The 20412-nt window shown below is 67.8% G+C and overlaps 10 protein-coding genes across 10 annotated transcripts; 5 read left to right on the forward strand and 5 right to left on the reverse strand.

The window, feature by feature from the left end:
* Window positions 1-546: 546 nt before the first annotated feature.
* Window positions 547-1265, reverse strand: MICPUN_83563 (predicted protein; the record flags this gene model as incomplete). The annotated part of the gene is made up of 1 exon (XM_002503935.1): window positions 547-1265. A coding segment is annotated over one exon (719 nt), but the record flags the coding sequence as incomplete, so codon positions are not given.
* Window positions 1266-3660: 2395 nt separating this feature from the next.
* On the forward strand, window positions 3661-4723 carry MICPUN_108626 (predicted protein). The gene has a single exon (XM_002503594.1). The coding sequence runs from the start codon at window positions 4134-4136 to the stop codon at window positions 4545-4547; it is 414 nt and encodes a 137-aa protein (XP_002503640.1). The 5' UTR covers window positions 3661-4133; the 3' UTR covers window positions 4548-4723.
* An 89-nt stretch (window positions 4724-4812) lies between these two features.
* MICPUN_60151 (predicted protein) lies at window positions 4813-5212 on the reverse strand (the record flags this gene model as incomplete). Its single annotated transcript, XM_002503936.1, has 3 exons — window positions 4813-4921; window positions 5014-5132; window positions 5207-5212. The coding sequence occupies 3 exons, from the start codon at window positions 5210-5212 to the stop codon at window positions 4813-4815; spliced, it is 234 nt and encodes a 77-aa protein (XP_002503982.1).
* Window positions 5213-6949: 1737 nt separating this feature from the next.
* On the forward strand, window positions 6950-7951 carry MICPUN_108628 (predicted protein). Its single transcript, XM_002503595.1, has one exon. The coding sequence runs from the start codon at window positions 7029-7031 to the stop codon at window positions 7866-7868; it is 840 nt and encodes a 279-aa protein (XP_002503641.1). The 5' UTR covers window positions 6950-7028; the 3' UTR covers window positions 7869-7951.
* A 43-nt stretch (window positions 7952-7994) lies between these two features.
* MICPUN_60153 (predicted protein) lies at window positions 7995-12221 on the reverse strand (the record flags this gene model as incomplete). The annotated part of the gene is made up of 1 exon (XM_002503937.1): window positions 7995-12221. One exon carries the CDS (start codon window positions 12219-12221, stop codon window positions 7995-7997), a length of 4227 nt encoding a protein of 1408 aa, XP_002503983.1.
* A 374-nt stretch (window positions 12222-12595) lies between these two features.
* Window positions 12596-14101, forward strand: MICPUN_108629 (predicted protein). The gene is made up of 3 exons (XM_002503596.1): window positions 12596-12661; window positions 12862-12903; window positions 13034-14101. Exons 1-3 carry the CDS (start codon window positions 12644-12646, stop codon window positions 13988-13990), a joined length of 1017 nt encoding a protein of 338 aa, XP_002503642.1. The 5' UTR covers window positions 12596-12643; the 3' UTR covers window positions 13991-14101.
* A 21-nt stretch (window positions 14102-14122) lies between these two features.
* MICPUN_60155 (predicted protein) lies at window positions 14123-16009 on the reverse strand (the record flags this gene model as incomplete). The annotated part of the gene is made up of 1 exon (XM_002503938.1): window positions 14123-16009. The coding sequence occupies one exon, from the start codon at window positions 16007-16009 to the stop codon at window positions 14123-14125; it is 1887 nt and encodes a 628-aa protein (XP_002503984.1).
* A 129-nt stretch (window positions 16010-16138) lies between these two features.
* Window positions 16139-17161, forward strand: MICPUN_60156 (predicted protein; the record flags this gene model as incomplete). Its single annotated transcript, XM_002503597.1, has 1 exon — window positions 16139-17161. The coding sequence occupies one exon, from the start codon at window positions 16139-16141 to the stop codon at window positions 17159-17161; it is 1023 nt and encodes a 340-aa protein (XP_002503643.1).
* Window positions 17162-17253: 92 nt separating this feature from the next.
* MICPUN_60157 (predicted protein) lies at window positions 17254-19683 on the reverse strand (the record flags this gene model as incomplete). Its single annotated transcript, XM_002503939.1, has 1 exon — window positions 17254-19683. One exon carries the CDS (start codon window positions 19681-19683, stop codon window positions 17254-17256), a length of 2430 nt encoding a protein of 809 aa, XP_002503985.1.
* A 320-nt stretch (window positions 19684-20003) lies between these two features.
* On the forward strand, window positions 20004-20285 carry MICPUN_77085 (predicted protein; the record flags this gene model as incomplete). Its single annotated transcript, XM_002503598.1, has 1 exon — window positions 20004-20285. A coding segment is annotated over one exon (282 nt), but the record flags the coding sequence as incomplete, so codon positions are not given.
* Window positions 20286-20412: the final 127 nt, after the last annotated feature.

Consider the following 20412-nt stretch of genomic DNA (forward strand, 5'->3'; position numbering starts at 1 on the left):
ACGGGTTTGTAGTAGTTGATGTACTCCTCGGCTCGGATGTGCGCGCGAACCATCATGTCGTACACGCCGACGTCCATCTCCGTGCGGGGAATCCTGAAGTGCTCGATGAGCTCCTCGGGCCACATCGGCGACAGCCCGGCGCCCTGGTGCGGGTAGAGCCCGGACCCGGTCACGATCTCGTACGCGATATCCGCCGCGCTGACCAGGTCGCCCTTTGTCTGCACCGATATGCCCTGCGGACCGTAAAACACAGTCTCGACGCAGCGACCGGCGATGAGCATGGCGAGACCGTCGATGAAATCGTCGAAGGTGTCGGGTCGCTCCTCGCCATTGAAGTGCCTGGTGACGTTCTCGTCGGAACGCTCCGGCTTGAGCATGATGCCGGTCGCCTGCTCCCCCGCGGGCTTGATGGTCACGCGGAGGATCTCGGGGCAGTAGTTCATGGAGCGCTTAGACGACCACAGCACGGCGCGGCCAGCCTCGACCATCGCCATGTGGTCCTTGCCCCAGCCGTCCTCGAGGGGCGCGGACGACACGCCCACGAGGTTACGCTCGATGACGCGCTCCACGTCCGAGAGGTTGACGAACTCCCTGTCCGCCCTGACGGAGAGGATGGATGCTTCGTTGAGAAGCGCGGCGAGCGAGGCGCCGCTGTATCCGTCGGTGAGATCCGCGGCTCGGTTGAGCAGCGCGTCGGACTCCCACTTGTGATCACCCTCTCGCGGGATGTTGAGCTTCTTCGCGTGCACCTGGAGGATGGCGAGCCTGTCCTTGTGGCGCTTGGGAACGCCGATGTGGAAGGATCGCTCGAATCGACCAGAGCGAAGGAGCGCCGGGTCGAGCTGCGCGCTGAGGTTGGTGGCGCCCATCACGAGCACCATCTCCTGGTCCACGCCCGCGTTAGCCTTGGTGTCGAACCCGTCGAGCTCGACGAGGAGTTGCAGCAGACCGGCCTCGCGTTCCTGCGTGGCGCTGTCCATGTTGCCGTAGAGAGCGCGCGAGCGGCCGATGGTGTCGAGCTCGTCGATGAAGATGATCGACGGCGACACCTGCCTCGCGCGCTTGAACAGGTCTCTCACCCGTTTCGCCGCGACGCCCACGAACATCTCGACGAACTCGGAGCCGTTGGCATAGAAGAACGGGACGCCAGCCTCGCCCGCGATGGCCTTGGCCAGGAGGGTCTTGCCGGTACCGGGCGGGCCCTCGAAGAGCACACCCTTGGGGATGCTGAGCCTGGCGCGCTCCGCGCTCAGCTCGGGCGCCATTCGACTGATAGCCCTGTCCACCTTATCCTCCTGCGAATCCGTCTTGTCGACGAAGGCCATCACCTTATCCTTCATCTCCTCCCACTCGGCCCACTCCTCCTCGGTCTCCGGGATGAGCATGTCGGGGTCCATGGTCGCCAGGATGGATCCGGCTCGCGGGATGCGGTTCCTGAGCTTCTCCGCCGCCTTTTTCCTCTCGTCGGGGGGCATCCGGGCAATTTCCTTCAACATCTTGGTCATCTTTGCCTTTTGATCGGCCTTCTTCTTGAGCTCAGCCTTCATCTCAGCCAGGTCCTTCATCGGCCACCCCGAGAATTCCTCGATGAACTCCTCCTTCGCCCTCTTCCACGTCTCGGGGTCGGCGAGGTTGGGCACACTCTTCTTCAGTTTCTCTTTGTACTCTTCGTCTTTCTTCTGGCGCTCTGACTCCTGCTTGGTGTCCTGGAATTCCTTGAATTCCTTCATCACCTCGATGATAAACTTAAACTCCTCAACGATGTGGTCCACGCCGGCGACGTCATCGAAGGTGAGCCCCGAGAAGCTCCCCTCCTTGTCCTTGTCCCCAACTTTGCCGCCAATCATCTTCGCCTTGCTCTTCCCGAACTCCTCCATCATGTCAACCTTGGCCTCCTTCTTGGGCAGGAGCTGGCCGTTGAATACCTTCTTGTCAAGCCACACCAGCGGTCCGAAGGGCTTAAAGCGCGTAATCTTGCGCTTTGGGGTGTTTTGACCCGCGTTGAAGTAGCCCCCGATGATGTAAAAGATGGGTATGGGCCACGCGTACGGGAACATGTTGACGAGCGGCTCCGGAATTCTGTCCAGGTGAACGAACTGCGAGCATCCGGTTCTGTCCATGAACGCCCGCTCCTTGTGGACGCGGGAGTAGATCTTCGAGCGCTTGTTGAACTGTGCGAGCTTGTTGACCTCCCAGATGGCGTCGCCTGGTATCTTGACCTCGAACCGCTGCTTCCTCTCAGGCCCACCCAACTCCTTACCCGGCTCGCACACCTCGACGATGATCGTCGTGCCCTGGTCGTAGTGCAGCAGGCGTCCCACCCGTCCCTTGTGCATCAGTTCGATGAAATCGGGGTAGGTCATCTTGCCCTCCACCGTGGGCCTCATGCCGAGCTTCTCCCGGAGTCGGTACGGGTCCATCCTCGGCGCGCCAACCTTCTGCGGGTACGTGTGCTCCTTCTCGCGCCACGTGTTGAAGATCCTGGAGACCTCGTAGTTGTACTCCGCGTCGTTCACCGGCCGCCTGACCTTGTTGCCGTCCGCATCCCTGACGAACTTCCGCTCCTCCTTCCTTTCCGCGGCCTCCCCCGCGATGAGTCTCGCTTCCTCATCATCGTCATCGTCACCCTCTCGCTTCCACGTCCACATCCTGCTCCTGTCCGGCAGCTCGCCGTACTCTTCCCAGAGCTGCCTGGCGTACGCGCGCTGGAGCGCGAGTGCCTTTGCCTCCTCGGCTTTGTTTCCGTACAGCGGGGAGAAGTAGGAGAAGACCGCGGGCACGTCCTCGCGCGGATCCGGCGGCGCCGGGACGTGACTGATGTGAACGTAATCCTCGGCGGCCTCCTCCTCGGCCTGCTTCCTCCTCCTCGCCTTCTCCTCCTTCTTCTCCTGGGACGTTGGCGTGGAGACGAAGTCCTCGAACTCGTCGTAGTCGAAGCCGACGTCGTCCGGGATCCTGTTGCGTCGCGCCATGTGGCAGTGCACGCGCCTGCGCCCCGGGAGCGAGACCCCCCGAGCGGCGGCGAGCCCGAATCCTCCAACCACTCCCCGGATCGGGGTCGCGCCGGGGGCGATCCGGGCGGTACCGCCCTCGGTGTCCGCGAGCGTGATCCCAGCCTTGACGATCGCGGTCGTGCGGGGTCGGGCGCGGACGGACGCGCGCGGCCACGCGCGCGTCGACGCGCCCTCGCCACCTCGCGCCACCGTCGATCGCCTCTGCAACAGCCCTACGCGGGCGCGCCAGCCCGCGCGCTGCTCGCGCGCTGCCGCGGCCGTGGCCGCGGACGCGATCGGCGCGACTGCCGCCATCGCTATCGATCCGATCAAAGGCGAGGCTCGCGACCCAAAACCTGCCTTGACAGCCGTGTCTTCGGCGCTCGATGTGTGCGCCGTGTAGGGCTGATTCACTGAAACTCCCCCAAACGTGAAAAAATTCAGCGGTTCGATCTGTCCCTTTGCCCTAAACCCTGAGAGCGTTTTATCAGGCGAAATCGAGGGTTTGCAACCCAAGAACCAAACCAACACGAAAATAACTCAAGAAATCATGGTTCGACTCCCCCGAATCGTTTCACAGAACGGCGGCTGGATAACCTTAGCCAGTAGGGCGGAGAAAAAGGACTTTTGGCCGGTCCGAGCCCAGCGTCGCGCTCATTCTTCGCAGCCGCGCATCGCACGGTCGCAACCGAAACCTAGAAACCAACCATGGCTTCTTTCACCATGAGCATTGGGCTCACGGCTCCCGCCGTGTCCTCTCGGGCGGCGTCCCGCGGTGCGTGTTCCCCCTTCGCGAATCGAGACCAATACCCTGAACCCTCACCTTTCGCCCGGCTGGTGGCTCCGAGAGGCGCCTACGTCACCCTCCCGTCTCGGCGACGTTCGGGGCGCCCGGACGATGAAAACGCGCGCGTTCCGCCTCGAATGAGCGCGGAACGCGACGTTTGCGTGACTGGAGATGATGCTGGGGCGTCTTCGCCCCGTTCGTCCCGAGTCCGTCGCGCGCGACCCGGCCGACCCCCGCGGGCCGAGGGGGTGAAATTCCAACCTCTCGCTTTGCGGTGGAAAAGAAAACCCGCGAGCCCTCGCTCGCCCCGCGCGCCTCGCGCGTCTCGCCGACATCAAGCGCTGACCGTCGAGATGTTCCCCCGCCTTTCTATCCGTTCCTCAGGCACCCGCGTCTCCATGCGCGCCCCCGTCGTGGGTCGCAAAGTTGAGAAGACAGTCGTCGCGGCGGTGAAGGATCGCGCCGCCCCCGCCAGGTACGAGGCTGTGATCCTCATGAAGCCCGGCGTCGAGGACTCCGTCCGCACGGCCGAGGTGGAGAAGCTCAAGGCCATGTTCATGGAGGGTGGCGCCACGGAGTTCGAGGTGACTGACAAGGGCCTGGTGAACAACGCGTACGAGATCAAGGGCTTCGCGGATTCCCACCAGTACATGATCCACACCCAGTGCCCCCGCGGCACCGCCAAGAAGGTCCAGAACTACCTCGACGAGCCCGTCATCGGTCAAGAGGAGGTTGTGCTCCGATACATGTTCTTCAAGGAGAAGTAAAGAAGGAGAAGGCGAACGGAAGCGAGCGGCGGAGACGGCGGGACTGGGTGATTACCCAAGAGCGCCGCGACAAAAGCCGCGAGCGGGGAGAGGAGGTTGCGCGCGCGTGAGACATTATACACATAGCTTGTCAGGTGATATCGCCGTTTAATGAAACAACGAAGACATTTCGTGGGAAACTGCGGGTCGGAGGCCGGTCCTCCTTCGTTCCCGGACGACGCGGTGACAAGTTTGCTCGAGATTCTCTATTGCACAAGCTAGATGTTCAGCAACCCCCGCGCAGCGCCAGCACCAGGTGAAGCACCGAACCGCCCTCGATGTTATAGTCCTTCGCGATCTTATCGTCGTTCATCTGCTTACCTCCGAAGATCAGCCTGCGCAGAACGAGAGGAGAGGGGGGCGATGAGAGTTTTGAACGAGAAGATTCGCGAAGCTTCTTGGCAGGAGGGCGGGGCGAGGTGCTCACCTCTGCTGGACCGGCGGGATGCCCTCCTTCTCCTCGACGCGCTCCTTGATACGCTCGATGGAGTCGGTGGGTTCGATGTCGATCTCAATCTCCTTGCCCGTCAGGGTCTTCACCTTGATCTGAGGAGGAAGCGAGAGGGCGTGTTGTCAGTTTTGGGCACCGAGGGGCGAGGCACCCTACTCGGGGGACGCACCATCATCTTGGCAGATTGGGTTTCGGGTGGTTGCCGTCGAAGCCGAGTGTATAGGGGAGGGAGCGCGCGTCTGCGATCGCCGCTTACGGGTGCGTTCGCTCGTCTTCGTGCTCAGTGCTCGTCGGTGTGTTGAGCTTCAGATCTGGAAAGCCAGTGCGAAAAAAACTCCAAGGCCGCGGCCTCGAGACAATTTTGGAAAACGAGGTGGCCGGCCCTCCTCCGCCACAGTCAGGAGCCGCCCTCTCCACCGGACAGTCGCCGCGGCTGAGTGGCACTGACCGGAGGCTGACGCGCCCCGCGTGGCACCGCGGATTCTCGCTCACCCGAGCCCGGGACCGTGCTAGTAGCTTGAGAATCGTGGTGCCGTGAAAATAAAATGACCACCCCCGGAAGTTCGACCCCCTCGTCCACGTCGGGGACCTTCCGCACGGCGAGGGACGCCATGAGCGAGGCGTCGGGGTCCGAACGATCCCTGGCGTGGCTCCCGCGGGAGGTTCGCGGCGAGGTCGAGGGTAAGATCCTCCAGGCGGCGTCCATGGGGTACCAGAAGGGAATCGCCGCGGGCAGGGCGCAGACCGCCGCGTCCCGGAGCGACGCGGACAGGCGCGAGATGGAGGCCCTCCGACGCGAGCTGGAGGACCTCAGGAGCGAGCGAGCATCTGTGGCGGGCGGGGTGTTCCACGACGCGGCGTCCACATTCTCCAAACACTCCACCCCGACGCACCCCGCCGTGGACAAGCTTCGACCGCCCATAATGCACGGCGTCATGAATCCAATCTTCGGGGTCGACGACGACGACGACGGGGCGGGGCGGGGCGGGGCGGGGGTCGACACCCACTCGCGCGCGCCTTCCACGCCCTCCGGTGGTCACTCCGTCGCTGACACCGCGTTCAGGCCCGCCGGCGACGAGCGCGACGCGATCAGACCGGCGCACCTGCCCAAGGATGCGGGCGTGATGCCCGAGGAGGTGTCGCTGGCCAGACACAGCGGCGCGTCCACCGCTCCCACCGCCGCGATGTGGGCGCTCAGCGTCTCCGCAAAGGCTGGCGTCATACCCAAGTCCGCGAGGGAGGCTTTGGACCTGATATCCTCCCGGTGCCAGCTGTGGTTCGCTCACGATAAGCTCAAACGCGCTCGGTGCTCCGCCGCGATGGCGCGGTGGCGGCTCGCGTGCCAGGATCGAAGGTACGGTCGCGTCGCGGCGGCGGCGTGCGTCAGACGCCGGGAGACGCGCGCCGTGCGAAAGTGTTTCCGCGCGTGGGCGGCGGGCGGGAACGGCGCGGATGGCGGGGTTGGGGGCAGCGCGTTCGGTGATGCCTCGGGCTTTGTCCGGGCGTCTCCCGCGGCGGGTCCGGCGATGAACCGAAAGACGGCGGAGGGCCTCCACGCGGAGCTGACCGCGTCGAGGACCGAGAACGAGCGCCTCGCCGCGGCGTTGGCGCGCCTCCGCGAGGAGATGGAATCGCGCGGTCCCACGCCGAGGGAGACGGCGCAGGCTGAGAAGTTCCGGATCCACCTTCAGCGGCTGCAGCGGGACCTCGAGTCTGCGCGAAAAGAGCGCGACGCGGTGAGAGCCGCGGCGGGACGGGCCGAGCGGGAGGAGGAGGAGCAACGGGAGGCGAGACGGATGGGGCAGAGGTCGCAGGGTACGCAGGTGGGGGGCAGCGGCGAGCTCGCCGTGGCGGCGGAGGACACCGCGGGGGTGCTGCAGTTTGAGCTCCAGTCGCAGGCTGCCAAGTTTCACGCTCAGTTTGAGACGCAGGCGAGAATCGCCGAGGAAGCCACCGAGAGGCTTCGAAACGAGGCGACGCTGCGCACCAAAATGGAGGACGCGCACAGACGGGAGATCGCCCGCCTCAGGGAGATGCACGCGTCGGAGCTGGCCGGCGTGAGGGGTGACCTCGCGCTGAGGGCGAGGATGGCCTCCTCGAGAGACGGTCGAGACGGAGGACGAAGCCCCGCACACCCATTCGAGGGACGCGCGGGGGGCCCAATCGGGGACGACGCCGGGGCTTCGGGGGCGGGCACCGGGCACCCCCACGAACCGGCGTCGCGGTCCCACGATCGCCCCGGGGTCCCCACCGCGCGCGCGATCGCCGAGCTTGAGAGGAACGAGGGTCGCATGCGCCCCTCGGAGAGGGTCGACGCGAAGGTTCGCGGCTGGAACGTTCCCGACGCCGTCGGGGTTGGGGTCGACCCGAGCGAGGGGACCATTGAATGGGACGCGACGCGACCGCCCGGGAGGGACACCCCGACCGGAGGAACCGGGACCGGGACGCAGCAGAGCCAGTGGCAAGGCACGCAGCGCAAGTACGCCCCGTCGGAGACTGGCAGCGAGCGAAGCGGGCGGAGCCGGGCGGGAACCGCGGCGCAGGTTGCCGCGGCGCTGCGCGGGGGCGGCGCGACGGCGGTCGAAGCGCTGCTGCGGAACGGCGACTTTGACCCGGTGGACGGCGCCCGGATCGGTGCGTTCCCCGGGCAGGGAAGCGTCCCGCGTCCGAGCAAGTCGAGCCGCACGATGACCGTGGCGCAGCTGGTCGTCCGCGGGTTCACCCGAGCGGAGGCTGCGGAGTCGCTCGACGCGCTGGGCGACGACGTGGACGTCGACACGGCGCACGAGTGGCTGACGGACCGCGACTTGACGGGCGGGCTCGCGACGTGAGTGAGACTCGGGCGGCGAGCGAGTGAGACGGGAGACGCGCGAGTCGCGATGGGATATTTGAAATACGAATGGACCAACACGTTAACATCGCGAATATCTAGACTAATGAAAGGGTCGACGACAATCTCAGCTCTTCGCCGCGAGCGTCGCCACGGCCCGGCTCGCGCACCCCGGGCACGCGCTCGCGCATCGATCCAACGCGAAATCCGCCGCCAGCAGCTCCCCGACGATGGGCATCCCGGCGTCCCTCATCCCAACCCGCAGCGCCGCCGTCGTCTTGGCCATCCGTTCGGCGCTGAACCTGTGACCGCAGCTGAAGACGTACGAGTCCACGCTCGGGTCGGGTCGCGGTTTTGGGGTTAGGGTAGGGTTCGCGGGCGACTCGGGCGGCGTCGGCGTCGGGAGGTTGTACGGCCCCGGGGACCTCGGCTCGAGGGGCTCGCCGAACGCCGCCGCGACGACCGGCGCGGGGTAGCGGACGGACGAGGAGACGGACGCGTCGGCGGCGAGCGCGGCGCGGACCCGCGACCAAGTCCCGTCCTTCTTGGCGTCCCCATCCTCGTTGGCGTCGTCGTGCGAACCGGGTTCCTCCTCCCTCGGCTCGGACGCTCTCACGCGAAGGGACGCGACGGCGATGGCGAACTTGGCGGAGAGCGGGATCTTGCACAGCTCCGGGTCCGCCGACCGTTCGAAATCGTCGTCGTTGGACATCTTGTTAGACAAGACTGTCCTGTTGCGGCGGAGCACGAGCGCGACAGCCTCGGCGCCGACGACGCCGCCGGCGGTTGCGCCGTCCAGCAACAAAGTCTCCAACCGACCCTGCGGAAGGTTGAGCGCGCGCCACGCCTTGGCCACCGCGACGAGCGCGGTGGCGCGTTCCCTGGCGCCGCGACACCTCGGCGCGGTGTCCCGGATGAGGTCCGCCAGCTCGGACTCGACCAGCCGCCTTCGCTCCGGGTCCGGCGGGACGAAATCGTCGCCAAAGCTCGACCGACGCGGCTGGTCTTTCAACACGGCGTTGACCCGGCACACGGTCGCCGCGAGCCACTTCCCGCCGCGCATGTACGCGACGGACGCCGCGCGGGGGTTATCCCAGCCCAAACACGTCGCCCCGGCCCACCCCGCGTCCACCGACTTCTCGTCGATCATCCGACCCAACGCTCGCTCAAGCGACCTCTGCGCCGCCTTCTCGCGTCGAGTCCCCCGGTGAACCGCGGCGAGCGCGAGGTGCGTGCACGTCCTCGCCTCCGCGGCGCTATGCGCGCTGTCCCCGATGGACGCGGACCGCGCGAGCGCCTTCATCTCGGACGGGGTCATCAGGGGGAGGACCGCGGTGACGGGACACGAGCCGTCGACTAAATCGCTGCTTGGATCATCGCTCGGACCATCACGCTCGGACCATCGCTCGCGGTCGAGATCACGCCGCGACGAACGCGCCGCGAACGACGCGGGCGGAGCGAGCGCGTCCATCGCGGCGGCGTGGGGCGACGCCGTCGGGGCGCACCACGGCGCGTCGGGAGCGTCGTCGGCGGCGTTGTCGTTGTCGGCGTTTCCCTCCCCGTCGCCCCCGTCGTCGCCCGTCGTCGCAAAGGGAGGCGGGGGGTAGGTCAACGCGGGTTCACCGTGGCGGTGCAGCGTCTCGACCGCGATCGCCGCCGCGAGCATCACGCGCACCGTCGCGGTCACCGCGGGATCGACGCCCGCGCCGCCGCCGCCGCGAACCACCGCGTCGAGAAAGTCCGTCACTGCGCCCGCGGCTCCCGCGGCGACGCCCGCGGCCCTGGACGCGGCGACGACGCGCCCCGCCCCCTCGCTCGCGAGGCACGCCGCCGCGGCGTCTTCCGCAGCCTTCGCGGCGATCGGCGGGGGCATGGCGCCCGGAGGAAGCGGGGGAAGATTTACCGAGTCGGCAAATTCACCCGCCGCGCCGAGCGCCGCCGCCGCCGCGGACGCCGCCCACGCCGACAGCCGCAGGTGCGCGCCGCAGCACAGCCCGAGCCAGTCCTTATCCGTGATCCCGACGCCGGTGCCGTCACCCGGTCCCGACGCGTCCTCGGCGAGCTGGTCCAGCGCGTCCGCGGCGCGCCATTCCCTCAGGCACATCGCGACGAAACGCGACAAAACCCTCGAGTCGTCGTCGTCGCGAGACCCGTCGTCGTCGTGCGCGCGGGATAACAGTTCCCTGGCCTTGGCCACGTCACCGGCGCGGATCGCCTCCCTCGCGGCGTCCGCGTACAGCGGCGCCGGGTCCAGGCCCAGCGCCGCGCTCAGCGCCGCGATCTTAACGTCCCCGTCCGGCTCGGCGGCGGCGTCGTCCGAGGGGGTACCTCCGGTGATCCAGTACCCGAGTCCCGCGCCCGCCGCCCTGGCCTGGATCGCGCGGCGCATCCGCCTGGCGCCGTCCTTACCCCCCGCGTTTTCGACCGCGCGGGCGAACGCCTCGGTCTCCGCGCCCGGCGCCGACGCGCCCATGAGCCCCCGGAACACCGCCCCGACGGAGGGCAGCGATTGTCGGCACTCCAGCACCGCGCCGGACATCCAAACAGCGCACCCCTCCAGGTTCGCGGCGTCGTCGGAACCCAGCCCGGGGGGCATGAGCCCCCGGGGAAACCCGCAGTTGGAGGACAGCACGATCTCCTGCAGCGCGACTGCCGGAGCCGGGGTATCGGTCCCGCGGTTTGTCTCGTCATTGTTTCGGTTTGTCTCGTCATTGTTTCGGTTTGTCTCGTCATTGTTTCGGTTTGTCTCGTCACCCGGCACGCGCCGCGCGATGACGGTGAGCCTGGCGCGGCGGCCGACGACGCCGTTGAGGGCGAACACGAACCTCGTGGTGACACGAACCGACACCGTACCCCGCGGGACGAGGTGAACCGCCACGGGGACCCGCTCGTCGATCGCGGGGTCGAAGAGCTCCAGGCGGCCGAGCCGACCGCCCCCGGCGCGCCGTCGCAGGCACGACACCAGCGACCCGGACCCGTCGCCGCCGCCGTTCGCCCCGGGGTGCGCCTGAAGCATCGGCGCCCGCTCGCCCGGGGGAGCCGCCGCCGCCGCCGCCGCCGCCCTCCACCGCTCGCGACCGCCGCCGCCGGACGAGGAGACGTCCAGACCCTCGACGTCGCCCTTTCTGTCGACGCCGAACCGACCCAACACGGGCTCTGCAGGTTTGTGAACGTCGCCGGCTGGCAGCTTGAGCGTCCAGTAGACCCTGTCCGCCCGTGTTGACGTATTCTCCGCCGACGCTTCGTATCCCGCGATGAGCAGAAACGTCACGCCGCGGGCGCCGGCGTCCACCAACTCCGCAGACTCGGCGCGAGCGCACCCGACCTTCGCCGACGCGAGCGAGGAAAAGGAGGGAGCCGCCCAGAACTTGACCTCCCCGGCGGCGGTGACGACGACCGCCGTGGGATGCCCGGCGGCGTCGGACGCCCGCAGCCACGCGACGGAGACCACCGCGGAGCCGCCGGCGTTCAGAACCTGGATCATGGGTTCGGGCCGTCCTTTCTTCGTCTTTGTCTTTTTCGTCTTCTTTCTATCCCCGACCTCGGCCTCCTCGTCCGGCTCCTTCTCCCCTTCCGACTCGTCCCTCGCGGCGTCCCCCGCGAGCACCGCGTCGCAGGGTATGACGTACACGCCGCCGTCCGCGGTGCCGCACAGGAGCCGATCGTCCATCGGCGCCGGCCCGAACGCCATCGATACGATCCGGCCGCCCTCGCCCTCGTACCACGGCAGCGCGCGGAGCACCGGGGGTTTATTAGGGGTTTCTAAACCGTTAACACCGTTAACACCGTCCATATGCGGCGCCGTGTCCTCGGCGCGGAGGAGCAGGTGATGTTTGGTGAATCCCTCGGACGAGTGCGCCGCCGCGTGAAACACCCGCGTAAGTCTCGCCGCCCCGAGCCGCCGGCGCGCGTCGAACGCGTTCGAGCACGTCGCGGCGACGAACTCGCGCGAACTCGCGGGATCGTGCGAACCCGGGGGGATCGACGGCGAGGACGACGCGCCCGCGCGGTCCCCGTCTTCGTCCCCGTCCCCGGCGCCGGCGCCGAAGATGCCCTGCAGGAAGTTGCCCGGCGCGAGGCCGTCCATCGGGTCGCACACGCGCTGGGGCTGGCACGCGCCCAGCGACCGAACGCGACTCGCGGACTTCTTCGGCCCGCCGGCCTCCCGCGCGGCCTGCACCGCGAACACCTTGTCCGCCTCGAACAGCGGCAACCCCAGCGGCGTCAGGTCCGCGCCCGCGGACGACGAGGTGCCCATCGTGGCTCGATCATCGTCCGCGGGGCTGGCGCCGAACCAGGAGGCGGACCTGTTGCCGAGGAAGGCCGCGAGAGGGCTCGTTGGCTCATCCTCCATCGCCGATACCGTCGGGGTCGCGATTCCTGCCCACCCGAGCCCGGACGCGCCCCTGTGACGTCGCCCCTGTGTCTCGAGTCGCGGGTGTTGACAATCTCTTCCGAGACGAACGAACGAGGAGCGAGCTGGAGAAAAGCTGAAACGGAGCACAGGACCTCCAGTGAGAACCAACCACAAACCCCTCCCACCGCAAGTGCGATCGTGGTTCATCCACTGGCAATTCTTCAATTCGTCGCTCGACAGACCGGAGACGCTGTGGCGATGGAGGATCTGAAACGAATTTCCACCGGCCAATGGTGCGGTTCAACGTGGCAAAAAGCGTCCCCAATCTGGGACCATCTGACTGTACCTCAGGTCTTTCGAGTCACAGACCCAGCGCACGCCGCCAGAGCCGCGACTCGACGCGAGAGGTCTCGGACGTCATGACGAGGATCGATCATGTGAGTGCAACCACCGACGAACCCACCGTGAGCGCCGCGGGGTCCCTCCCGGAGCCTCGCCCGCGGCCCGGTCGGCATCCTCGCCCAGCCCCGCGCCGCGTTTGCGGAAAAGAGACTCGCGACGCCAGTCAAAATGTGTCCGTTCCCCGCGACGCGTCCGACTGACCGTCCCCTCCGCTCCCTCCCTTTTCCTCCCTCAGGCGGACATCCGCAACTCCGCGGAGATGGAACTCGCGAACGTGGTGAGTGTCCCTCGCCGGCCCGCCCCACCTTTCCCCCCACGGCCGCGCGAAACCCCACGCCCATCTTGATTTCATACCATATGTGTCACCCCGGTTTCTGACCGCGTCGCCCCTTCCCCGCCTTGCCCAGATGCGCATCGAGGAGGCTGAGCGCGACACCGTCCGCCAGTTTTTCACCATGCTCGGCGACGGGGGCTGGAGCCACTCTGGCGCCTCCGACGGCACCGACATCTTCAAGCTCCCGGGCGAGCGGATCCATCGCATCATGGGGGTGACGAGGACCACCGCGACGCCCGAGGAGGTGCTCACGTTTTTCTCCGAGCCCAAGAACTTCGACAAGCACTTCAAGATCCTCGACGAGATGTTCAAGGACGGCGCGGTGGTCAAGATCGGGGGCCAGGGCCTGGAGCTCGCGGCGTCGGGCTCGAGGCAGCGGATGCACAAGCTCGGCAACTTCGCGGCGCTGTCAATCGGCGGGAAAGATCGGAGCGGACCCACCGACCTCAGCGACGTCGCCGACGGGGCCATCGGTCTGCTGGACAAGGCCAGGCGCTCGCCCGTGGGGATCAAGCTGCAGTCCTTCGTCAGGAGCAAGATTTTAAAGGAGCACGGCGCGGCGTCGACGATCGCGTCGCTTCCGTCGTCGCAGGATGCGGCCATCGGGGAGGCGCTCGCGGCGGGGCCCGGGGCTTCGTTCCGCGAGGGTCAGTTTAAGGACCTCCCCGGCCACGCGCTGCTGCACGGGACGTTTCGTTTGCCCGCCATCGTGCCGGACAGGGACTTCATCTGGGACCAGGTGGCGCTGCGTTTGCCCACCGGGAGCGTGCTCATCGCGGGAAAGTCCGTGGATGACGCCGAGGTGAGCGACGTTCCGTCGCCCAAGGGTCACGTGCGGGGCGCCGTGCTCACCAGCGGGTACTACATAACCCCGCGGTGGTCGCAGGATGGGGAGATGGAGGGGTCGCAGATTGCGTTCGTGGTGCAGGCGGACCCCAAGGGGGTGCTTCCGGCGTGGGTGGTGAACCTGGTGGCTCCCAAGCAGGCGCACAACGTGACTCGCCTGCGGAAGTTTCTCGATTCCAACTGAATTTATGGTACCCATAATAGACTACCGACACCTAGCAGAAGAGGGGGCGGCGTTTGCGTCCGGCCCCGCGCACATTCCTAACATGTCGATACGAACGAAACGTTTCATACTAAAAGTTAGCTAGACTACCCATCACGTCTCCACGCAGCTCCCGTGCGTCAGCCTCGCGATCCTCGCCACCACCAGCTCCAAGATGGCTGGCTCAATCGCGCACACCTCGGCGAAGCCCTCGCCCCACAGCTGCGCCGCGCCCTTCCCGCTGAACCCGTCCCCGATCTGCTCGCCCCTGAGCCCCGGCCCCGCGCTCATCAGCACCGCGCCTGCACTCCCTAAAGGACCCCCTAAGCCCGCCCGCCCCCGCGCGTTCCTCACGTGCACGCTCGTCACCAGCGTTTTCACCGCCCGCCTGAACGCGGCTGGGAACCTTCGGTGCGACGCCCGGGTCCACGTCCGCGGCGGGCCCACCTGGTACCGGTGCACGCACTGCCCGTCCGTGGTGGCGGCCCACAGAAACTCGCCGTCACCGACGATGGCGACGCACGCCGGTAACAGGCGGTGGTGGCCGCTCGTTCCCGCCCACGTGGAGTGCGCGTGAAGCGCGGCGATTTGCGCCCCGCTCCTCGCCGCGTGGATCCAGATGGACCCGTCCCGGTGCGCTAGGAACAGCAAGGTCCCGCCACCGCCACCCGCCAAGGACCCGCAGTCGATGAACCTGTTGCACGCGGTGACCCCTTCGAGTTCGAACCGTCTGACCTCCTGGCCGTCCTCGGCGTCGATGAGCACCACCTTGATGGGCGCGTCCGGCGCGGCGTAACACGTGCCGTCCACCATCGGCGCGCAACACGTCGCGACCAACTCACCGCCGGCGGCGTCGCCGCCGGCTGCGTCGCCTCTTCGAACACCGCGCGTCCTCGGCAGCGACGTCAAACCCGCGAGTCGAAGACCCCGAACCGCCAGACGCTCCGACGTCCACGCGCGCGTCGCCGCGCCGTTAGTACCGAACACAGCTGTGTCGCCGCCCCCGGAACGAATGCGCCACGCCCTCACCTCCTTCGCGTCCAAACTCGTGACGTACAGGACGCGGCCGTCCCCGGACGAGGCGACGTGCGGGGCGATTTGGTCCCCCCCGTCCCTGCCGTCGCCGCGCCACGGATCGTCGCGGGCGTACGACGCGGCGGGTTCTTCCGCGTACCGACGGTTGGTGGACGAGTCCTCCTCCCACCCCCGCCCGTGTCCGCCCAGCTCGGGGATCGAACGATCTGATTCGCCGCTCGGGGGCTCTCCGGTGCCGGCGTCCCACACGGGGAACACCGCGTGACCGCCGACGCTCCCGACGACCAGGTGCGCCGCGTCTCGGGGATCGAAACGCGTTCCGGGGAGGCGGGCGGCGGCGTTCGCGGCCGGCGGGGGTGTGGGCGGCGCGATGAGGAAACGCACCTGCCTCGGCTCGAACCCGCCCGGGTCGACGCGCCCGACGAACGCTGCGAAGGGGTTCCGATCGCGCCTTCGCCTCCTCGGGAGCTTGGCTAGCGCGGGGTGCGGGTCGCACTCGCGGCCGCCCCATCGAAGGGTCCCGTCCCGGAGGTTCCACGCCCACACGCTCCCGTCCGCCATGCCGCTCACGACGACGTCTCCGGCGACGGCGACGGATAACGCCGCGACGGCTCCTTCCGCGCGGAGGACGTGCGCGCGACGCGCGGTGCTCGACGCGGCGACGTCCGCCGCGGTGGACGCGCGCGCTCCCGACCTCGCCCTGTCGACGCGGCGCGTCATCGTCTCCTCCGACACCGCGTCCTCCTCCCCGAGGAGCCACACCCACACCCGGGCGCATCCCGGGTCGGCGGGGCACGCGCCTCCCGCGCACACGGCGGTGCCGTCCGGGGAGACGGCGAGGGAGAAGACCTCGAACCCGTCCGGCGCGTGCGCGTGGCCCCACTCCAACCTCAACCCGGTGTGATGGAAGTCCTTGGGATCCATGCCGTGCGAGGCGCGGCCCTCGCCGCCCGCCCCGTCCGCCATGGCGCGCCCACCCTCACTGCGTCGACACGCGAAGTTGAGTTCGTCTCGTCGCCGGCCACGTCTCCTCCGAGAAAAACGGCGGCGTTCGCGGGGCGACCGTCACTCCGAGACCCGCGTCGACGACGCACCATGAGCGTCGAGACGCACCGAGCCGAGCTCGTGGACCAGTCGCTGCCCATGCCGCGAAGGTTCCGCGCGCTCTTCACCCTGCGCAGCATCGGCGGCGACGACGCCGTCGCCGCGCTGCTGGGCGCCATGACGGACGATCCCTCGGCGCTGTTCCGCCACGAGGTCGCCTTCGCGCTGGGGCAGATGCAGGCGCCCGGGGCGGTGGACGTCCTCAAGCGGGTGCTGAGGGACGTGACGGACGACGAGATGGTCAGGCACGAGTGCGCCGAGGCGTTGGGAGCCATCGCCACGGAGGAGTGCGTGGACGCGCTGAGGGACGCCTGCGTCGACGGCTGCCGGGTCGTGCGCGAGACGGCGACGCTCGCGCTGCGGCGGCTCGAGCACGCGCGCGCGAAACGCGGGGAGGCGAAGGACGCCGTCGAAGCACCCGCGAGTAAGACCCTCGGATCCGCCAAGGAGAGGCTCTCCGCGCCCGCCGCCGCCGCGCCCGCGCCCGCGAACGGTGCGCCGCGCGACGGCGTCGACGCCGATTCCCCGTACCTCTCCGTCGATCCGGTCCCGGCGGCGCCCGCGTCCGTTCCATCCGACGCCCTCACCGCCGTCCTCCTAGACGAATCCGCGGACATGTGGGACAGGTACGGCGCCATGTTCGCGCTGCGCAACAGGGGCGACGGACCGGGCGTGGCGCGGACGCTGGGCGAGGTGCTCGGGTCGTCCCAATCGGCGCTGCTGAAGCACGAGGCGTGTTACGTCCTCGGGCAGCTCCAGGAGGCGGACGCCACCGCGAGGGCGTCGCTCGTGAGGACGCTCGAGGACGTTCGCGAGCACCCGATGGTGCGACACGAGGCGGCGGAGGCGATCGGGTCCATCGCCGCGCCGGACACGGAAAATCTGCTGAGAAAGTACGCGGGGGACGGGGACAGGATAGTCGCCGAGTCGTGCGAGGTGGCCCTCGACATAATGGCCTCCGAAATGTCGGGGGAGTTCGTGCCGCTCGCGGCGTGCGGGGAGGTGGCCGCGTGAGTACGGGGAGGTAACGGAGGCGCGGGGAAAACTGCTTTGAAATCGACACATCAAGTGACACATCAAAAACTCTTCCATCTCATCGCGTCATCTCATCTCACGCCGTGTTTAACGTCGTATTCGTCCTCTGCGGTGAATTCGCACGTGACCAACCGGCCCCCGAACCACCTCGCGTGGAGGGTCGATCTCGCCCCCGTCGCCGCCTCGGGCGTGGCAAACTTGACGAACACGAACCCCTGGCTGTGCCTGTCCACCGCGAGGTGCGTCACCGCCCCGTGCTTGGCGCACTCCTCCCTGACCTCCTCGCCGATGTCCACCCACCACGCGTCCCCTTCGCCCCCGTCCCCAATCTGTGCCGGATCGAACATGTTCTTCAGCGTGAGGCACCTCGTGGGCGCCTCGTCGGAGCTGCTCGCCGCGTTCCTCGAACCGCCGTCGCCGTGGAGGGTGGGCACCGCCGCCGCGGCGACCGGCGCGCCGTAGCTGCGCCGCTCGGGGGCGAGGTACCCCGGCATCTTCGTCTCGGGCGGCGTCTGGTTTTCGACCCGCCTCGCCGCCGACCTCGTCTCCTCCCGCGCCCCAACCACGATGGACTCCTTCACCACGCGGCTCAGCGCGGACGTTCCACACGGGGCGCCGACGGGACACGACTCGAGGGATTTCGCGCAGGTGGCGAACACGGTCCACACCTCGCCCATCGCGCACCCGGAAAAGTCCACCTGCACGCCCATGACGTACAAGTCTCCGGCGAAGGCGAAGGGTTCGGTCCACCGCTGCCACTCGGAGCCGTCCGCCGGCGCCGAGGCGTAGTACCTGAAGAAGCCGATGAGCGCCCCGCCGAGGACGTCGGGGGTGGGCGGGCGCGTGGACGCCGGGGCGTGCATGGCGAGGTAGTTGAGGAGCATCATGCCGATCCTGAAGGTGCCCACCCCGCCCGCGAACGACTTCTCCAAACCGCGCTGTTTGAACACCGTCTTGACCGGGAGCATCAGCACCTTGAACGCGGGAAAGCGCGCGGACAGCGGGATCATCGGCGAGTTGAAGAAGGACGTTCCCCGCACGGTCTGCCTGTTCCCCACGCACACCTTGCACCGCAGCTTGCTGATGGAGTCGACGTAGGAAATCTGGGGCACCCGGCCGGTCACCTTCGGGTCCATGTCAACCGCCCACGGCTGCTTCATCACCTCAGCGCCGAGCTGGTTGATCCCGTGGCACTCGGGGATGTTCTCAAACTTACCCACCGTCCTGATCCGAACGTCCAGGTCGCTCCCGTGCAGCAGCATCCGGTGCTTGGTGCTGCCGAACGGCTCAGCCTCCGATCCCGGCCACAGCGACTTGGCCACCGAATCCAGCCGACGCATCGCCGCGAACCGCGAACGAAGCTCATCGGCGTCGGGCGACGCATACTCGACAAAGTCGGCAATCTCCTCGCCCAAACCCTCCACCGACGCGGGGTAGCGGTCACCCCACGTCGGTGGACCCCCTTCCTTCCCCGCACTCCCTTCCTTCAACCCGAACCCCGCGGCTCCCGCCCACGCCGGTTCGCCCGTCCCCTCCAGCTCCTCACCGTACGCCACCGGCGGCGGATCCTCCTCGTCGACGATGACCACCGGCGCGGCGCCCGGTATGTTCTCCGGTCCCCGCGGGAGGTGCGTCATGGACTGGCCGAACGCCCGTCGTGGGATGTCCGCGGCGCGGCCGAAGAACGAGCCCGTCCGTCCGCCGTGCCTCGGCGCCGCCCTCTCCCTCGGCGGGGATCTGCGATGATCCCCGCGGCGATGATGATGATGATCGCCGCGGCGGTCGTGGCCGTAGTGCGCGGGCGGCGGTCGTCGGTCGTCGTGTCCGCCGCGACCGCCGCCGCCGCGGTCCCTACTCGCGTCCCTCCCTCGGTCGTGTTCGGGGGAGCGCCTCGGGGGAGCGCGATCGTACGCGTCGCGAATGTACCCGCCGTCGTCGCGTCGGCGACTGGTTCGGTCCCTCGATCGGCTCCTCCCCCTCCCCCATGCGGCGTCGCCCGGTCGCCGACGATCGTCGCCCGCCCGGCCGAACGAACGATCGTCGTCTCGGGGAGGATGCGCGGGTTGGGGTGGTTCCACGCGCGATCCGTCGAGCTCGCGGGGGGATAGGGTCCTGGACCTCTCGCGCTTGGCCTCGCGCGATCGTGGCCGAGATCGTCCGCGATCTTCTTTCCTCTCCCTGCTCCTGCTCCTGCTCCTGCTCCTGCTCCTGGACGAGGAGTGGGACCTTCGCCTCCGCTTGCGATGCTTCCGATGCTTCCGATGCTTTCGGTCTTTCCTGTCCCTCTTGTCCCGCCTGTCCCTCTTCTCCCTCCTGCTGCGGCTGCGACTGCGGCTCGAGGACCGGGATCGCGAATCTGTCCGAGAGACGGATCGGTGCTTTCGGTCCTTCCTGTCCCTCCTGTGCCGCTTCTCCCTCTTCTCCCTCTTGCTGCGGCTGCGGCTGCGGCTCGAGGAACGGGATCGCGAGTCTGTCCGGGAGACGGATCGGGAGCGACCCATCTCCTTCCCTAGGGCTCGAAGGCTCTGCCCCCCACCTCAGCGCCGAATTGTGCGCCCTGTGGATCCGCTTTTTCGCTATGAGAACTCGACTCGCTTTCGCAAAATTGGCGGGCACAACAGCCTGAGCCGTGGCGGCACGCGTCGGAGGCAATCTCGGGGCGTCGCACCGAGGAAATCCGCGCTCTCGCGTTTGTGCGAGCTCGAATTCGCATCGCGGACCCCCACGAGGAGCGGGGTCTCGGTCAGAGTAAGAGGGGTGGTCTTTAGGGCATTTAATCATGGCGGCCGCGATGGCGCACGAGGCTGCGATGGGCAGGAACCGCAACGCGCGGCTCCCGCCCGAGGTTAACCGCGCGCTGTACGTGCGCAACCTCCCGTTCAATATCACCGCCGACGAGATGTACGACATCTTCGGCAAGTACGGCGCGATCCGCCAGATCAGGCTCGGGGACAAGCGGGACACTCGCGGCACGGCGTACGTGGTGTACGAGGACATCTACGACGCGAAGAACGCGGTGGATCACCTGTCGGGGTTCAACGTGGCGAACAGGTACCTCATCGTGCTGTACTATAACCCGGCGAAGACGGCCAAGAAACGGGACGCGGCGAAGGAGGAGGCGGAGCTCAAGGCGCTCCAGGCCAAGTACGGCGTGGATGGACAATCCGACAGGCTTTGAGGCTTTGACGTTCCGTTGACGAGTGGGGGACGGGGGTGGGACAGACGGGGGG

The sequence above is a fragment of the Micromonas commoda genome, chromosome 7 (assembly GCF_000090985.2).
Source record: "Micromonas commoda chromosome 7, complete sequence".
NCBI classification, from domain to species: domain Eukaryota; kingdom Viridiplantae; phylum Chlorophyta; class Mamiellophyceae; order Mamiellales; family Mamiellaceae; genus Micromonas; species Micromonas commoda.

Coding starts and splice junctions, on each gene's coding strand:
- MICPUN_108629 (XM_002503596.1), top strand. Junction 12,904..13,033: donor AGATGGAACTCGCGAACGTG/GTGAGTGTCCCT, acceptor CGCCTTGCCCAG/ATGCGCATCGAGGAGGCTGA.
- MICPUN_108626 (XM_002503594.1), top strand. CDS start 4,134: ATGTTCCCCCGCCTTTCTATCCGTTCCTCAGGCACCCGCGTCTCCATG.
- MICPUN_108628 (XM_002503595.1), top strand. CDS start 7,029: ATGGAGGACGCGCACAGACGGGAGATCGCCCGCCTCAGGGAGATGCAC.